We start from the raw sequence: 5125 nt of genomic DNA, 5'->3' as shown, positions 1-5125 counted from the left end.
ACGATTTCTACAATGTGAATCGTTACTACCCAAAAGTAGAACCTTAGTTATAAGCAGTTAAGTCACATATAGAGACAACTGTTAGGGTTTCAAGCAGATCCGAAGCAAATATGAACTAACAATTATATGTAGATTTAAATACAAAAGATAAAGAAATAAAATAGGACATAGATAACACAAAGATTTAACGTGGTTCACCCAAAATGGGTTACGTCCACCATACACAGTCGTCCAATCTTTCTTATTATCCAACAAAAATAGTACATCAACCTTACAATGCCTTAAGCATCCCAGCCGCTTATAACATGTGTTTTTAGGGCAACAAACAAAGTCGGCCTTTTTAGGGTTTTATTACAATGTCGGTTTTCATCAACAAAAAACGGCAAAATTTTTTTTCTTGAGGGCTGTTGCTCCCGAACCCTCGCAGCGGCCTTCGCCCGCTTTCCCGGGGCCCGGACTTGCCCCGGACCTCAGCGAGAATACGTGCTAAGTGTACAGTACTTTGCTGATCAGTCACCACATATCAACAATCTCCCACTTGGAGACTGATCAGGCTCCATACTAAACAACAACTACAAAAAAATTGTCAAAATCCGATGCATTGTTTAGAAAATCTAGATGCACAAAATTAGCTATATCCACTAATGGTACACTTCCCCTAATCGCTACCAAGTGAGTATGAATTTCTCATGATCCCACATCAATTAAAATAAAATAAAAAGACAGAATTGATTCAAAATTTTCAAACAATATTTTCAACAATTAGTGACGGCTTAAAGCAAAGAGAAAAAAGTATCAACCATAAACCCTAATGTGATTCCCGCTTCCCCGCGTACACGATTCAACTCTGAAAACAAATCTCCGGTCATCGCACAGCAAAATAAATCTGCTGAAAAACCCTTTCCTACTCTCCTGTTGGTTAAGCAACTCCGCCGTAGTTCAAACATGACAATCATGTTATGCCCCAATCTGTTTGATATACACCCATTCCATTCTCACAAACAGTTGGTTAAGCTTCCATTTCATTCTCGCACTTCTTTGTCAAGCCTTGCCATTACCAATGCGCATACGCAGAGCCTCTTTTCACACTTTGCTTCCAACAAACTTAACATGTCTGAGGCTGACATCACTCGGATTTTCAGATTGGTCCCCCATTTGCAGAATCTTCGAACCCTTCACAGCGTTGAGCAGTGTATTCATTATTTGAAGAAGCGCGGCTGCAGTGACGTCCAAATTGCCAATATGATGAGGAATCAGCCCTCATTGATCACCAGTTCAGAAAAAAAATTGGAACCCAAGATCAGGCTGCTGGAAGATTTCGGTTTTGAGGGTCGAAACCTGACGAAGCTTGTGACGGTCAATCCAAGCATCTTGTCTCTGAGCCTCGAGAAAAATCTTCTTCCCAAAATGATGTTCCTCAAGAGCATATTTGAGCCCGAGGACGTGCTCGTTAAAGCCACGTTAAAAGCACCATATCTTATCGGTCATAACCTGGAGAACGTCCTGAAGCCCTCGCTTGCTTTCTGGGAGGGATTTGGTTTAAGCAGGGCGGAACTCTCTAAATTCTTACAGTTGTCTCCGAAAGTACTGTCACGCAGTTCTCTAATGCCTGCAGAAGTTGTTCTCATCGAGAACATTGGCCTTGATAAAGGAAGCAAAATGTTCAAATATATTTTAAGTGCAGTGATTCTTGGCCGCATGGAAACGTTGGAGGCCAGGATAGAGAATCTCAAATTCTGGGGTCTCTCAGCCGAGGAAATCTGGCGAATATTTAGGGTTGCTCCTCTAGTCTTAAGTTTCTCCAAGGAAACTATTGGTGAGAAGATGAATTTTGTAGTTAATCATTTGGAGGTTCCTGCAAATTCTGTAGTGAAGCACCCTGTCTTGTTGCAAAAAAGTTTAGAACGGTCTATGAGGCCCAGGTTTCTGGTTTGGCAGAAAATCGAGTCCACCACTGACCTCAGTCTTTCTATTATCAAGGTATTGAAGATGACGGAGGAAAGGTTTATCAAGATTATAGAAGAGCATCCTGACTCTGAAACCCTGTGGACAATTTATGAAAATGCCGTTTCTGATGCTCCCAATGATACAAAGAGATCAAGCAGATTGAGACTGTGAGAGTCAGGAATCCAAAACCACAGAAAACTTGTTTAGCTAGTCTTTGGCAGAGGCGTTCCCCATCTAGATGTTGGCTGTGAGCATTTTACTTTCCTGGAGGCACCATATTCAACGTCAGGAGCGACAATGTTATTTCCTCTGCCGTTTGTTCTGTGTGTAATTACTCTTCAAGCGAGGGTATGCATGGCAATTATTGAATGTTAAAATGAGCTTCTAATTGCTTTCATTGCATCCATTCAGTGTAATTTAATTGTTGAATTTTTAATGCCTAGAAGTTTTGTGGTAACTAAAATCGGTTTCAGAAATTGCGTCATTATGTTTATTTAGGATGGGAATTATGTCAGAGCAACAAAGAGTGAACCATTATACATAATGTTCATCAAACAAGTTTCCCAGCACTAAAAATTTTCAGAAGTTGTAATTTTGGGTATGATGCATAACAGTTAGAAGATCCTAGTTAGTCGAGTCAAGATATCATGTAAGTTCATTAAAGAAGACAGTAAATTAAGTAAATCGGAACAGTAGCTTCTTACATTTAGAGTGCAATTTTATCAGCAGTTGGATGACATCACAAAACATTTTGGGATCGATACTCACCATATCTGTTTCACGTTCAAAATTAACAACTTAAAAAACTGTATTTCAAGATAAATTGGATTTTTTTGATTTCCAATTCATAATAACAACAATAACATGTGAATCGAAACTGCAAGTTCTCTCAAAATTCTGGAACAAGTTGCACACTTGAAAATTTTAATGGACTAGTTGCCGTGTCATACCTAGTAGATATTTAATTAGAGATATAATTCACGAGTGGAACATTTATAGATTAAACATATTGCTGAATGTTTAAAGAAGCTGCTTCTAAAAGATTGAATACTTGAAGACGACTGTTTCAAGTTTTAGACTTTATGGTTCTCAATAACTTTTTAATTTTTAAAAATAAGGTGGGCCTGAAACTGATTGAGTCTCGGACAAGTTCTACGTTCTGTTGGATTCTGTCTAAGTCATGTCTTTATTGAGTCAAGGCAGCAACGTGTGCTGCTGCTGGCTCAGCTTGAAACTTTGCAAGTCTACCACAGATGTACATTGTCTCAAATCACATTTTTATGCGTGCCACATTTTTATAGATAACGTCTCAATTACTATACTGATCATGCAATCTATTTATGCTTTTTTCATTTCCCATGGCAGGATTCTGCCAACTCTCCTCTGGTCTATATACATGCACCGATGCACGTAATGCAGTTTCATAAGCATTTAAACATGACAATCATTTTTGTTTTCTGCTATGAAAAAATCCAGTGCCTAACTTCAAGATTGCAATAATGGAGGATTTGCTTTCCCACAACAAAATATTGGGAAATCACTGCCTCAGGGAATAACTGCCTCAGGGAATAATTATAGACAATTGGAGAGAGGAAATGATGGAGGCCTTTGACACTGATGAAATCCACATATGTTTTCAGGTGCTGGTGGTGTTAGCAATCATTACTGTAGATCTCTTCCAAGCAATTTATAGTGATAAGTTTGCATTTACAGGAATTTTGATTGTAAATATAATGGTCAATGGAAAGAATGTTGACATTGAAGCATGTTTCTAATGGCGGTCAAGATTCAAACTCCATTGGACACCGTAATGTATGAAACAATTATTCAATTATGTTGTCGTGAGTATGTTTAAACCTTCTCGTTTGCATGATAATCAAACAATGAAATTATTGTTTGTTTACGTTTGGATGACACTAAATGGCCAACCAGGCCAACCAGGCCAACCATTATCAGTAAATTGAATATAAAGTTATATCAGTGATAAACTGTTAGATGTAAATTGAAATTGTATTAATATTATTATGTTGATCCATGTTAGCGAACTCCGCATGGCCCATGGTAGTGGGCTAGGAATGGGGCAGTTAAAATGAAAATAAACAAATAAAAAGAAAGAAATCAATGGTTATTAGAGAGAATGTGTTGTATGGCCACCATTCCTTTCCATCCTAAGAGTATGCATCTGGATTTGTTGTGATCTTTGTTACCTGTTGATATTTTGCTGAGTCTGTTAAGATTAATGTGGAATATTGGTATTTCTTTCTGAATCGAAGTGCAATGGGCAGGAGAGTAGTCCACATGAAAATAAATTCTTTAAAATCAGCGTATTGATTGGTTGATACCAAATCTGATATTAATATAAAAGCAATCAATATTGACTCTGGATACTGAGAAGTAGGCTTGCTGCACAATATTATAATTTATTCAGTTGATTTAATCATATTAAGCATGGAAAGCGATTTGAGTAAGAGAAATACTTGTCCACTGTCTACATATTAATTTTAAACGGTTTTTATAATTTTCTTAGCCATGCCAAGTTTGTTTGGCAAGTTCAAGTCAGTTTAAAATGTGCCTATTGAGACTGAGTATAAAATAGACATGGTGAGCCCCATTTTCAATATCATGACGATCACCCAACATAAATAGATGAGAAAACTTTTAAAATTATGCAATAAAAAATCTCAATAGACAAATTAAACAGCAAAATATTAAGGAGAAGTGCAACGTAATAGTATGTAAATATTTTATCAATAATTCTTAATGTTTTGTAGAATCTGAAGAGTCTTTCAGAAGATGAACTGAAACAGTCACATTGTTGATCTATTCGTTCACAGATTCTCATTTAATGGCAATTTTGGGTTTGTATTTTTTTAAATTTTTGTTTGGATTTTCACTGTCCATTTTTTTTGTCTGAACATAAGTATTAAAGACATAATTCTTTCATTTGTCTGCACCAAACTCGCCTCTGTTTGCCTTCATTTTTTCTTGAATGTAATGTTCTAATCTGATTTTTATGAAATATTTGATTTTTTTTAGCATTTTATTTATTCTAAAACTCAAACAACAATAAACTGAACTGAATGGTAAATGCTGATAAAATAACAAGTGCCTGGAAATCGCACCACAAACCCCAGGTTGCAAAGTAATTGCAGAGTTTGATTATTTCAGTAAACATGAA

At 36.6% G+C, this 5125-nt stretch overlaps 1 protein-coding gene across 1 annotated transcript; it reads left to right on the top strand.

Annotated features, from left to right (window-relative positions):
* Positions 1 to 781: 781 nt before the first annotated feature.
* On the top strand, positions 782 to 3898 carry LOC131062943 (uncharacterized). Its single transcript, XM_057996688.2, has 2 exons — positions 782 to 2295; positions 3313 to 3898. The coding sequence occupies exon 1, from the start codon at positions 946 to 948 to the stop codon at positions 2116 to 2118; it is 1173 nt and encodes a 390-aa protein (XP_057852671.1). The 5' UTR covers positions 782 to 945; the 3' UTR covers positions 2119 to 2295; positions 3313 to 3898.
* The last annotated feature ends 1227 nt before the right edge of the window (positions 3899 to 5125 follow it).

Source organism: Cryptomeria japonica, chromosome 6 (assembly GCF_030272615.1).
Source record: "Cryptomeria japonica chromosome 6, Sugi_1.0, whole genome shotgun sequence".
NCBI classification, from domain to species: domain Eukaryota; kingdom Viridiplantae; phylum Streptophyta; class Pinopsida; order Cupressales; family Cupressaceae; genus Cryptomeria; species Cryptomeria japonica.
The sequence above is the reverse complement of the archived record's forward strand: the minus strand, read 5'-3'. Positions and strand labels throughout refer to the sequence as shown.

Excerpts from the sequence above, each read along its gene's own strand:
- LOC131062943 (XM_057996688.2), top strand. The coding sequence starts at position 946 with ATGACAATCATGTTATGCCCCAATCTGTTTGATATACACCCATTCCAT.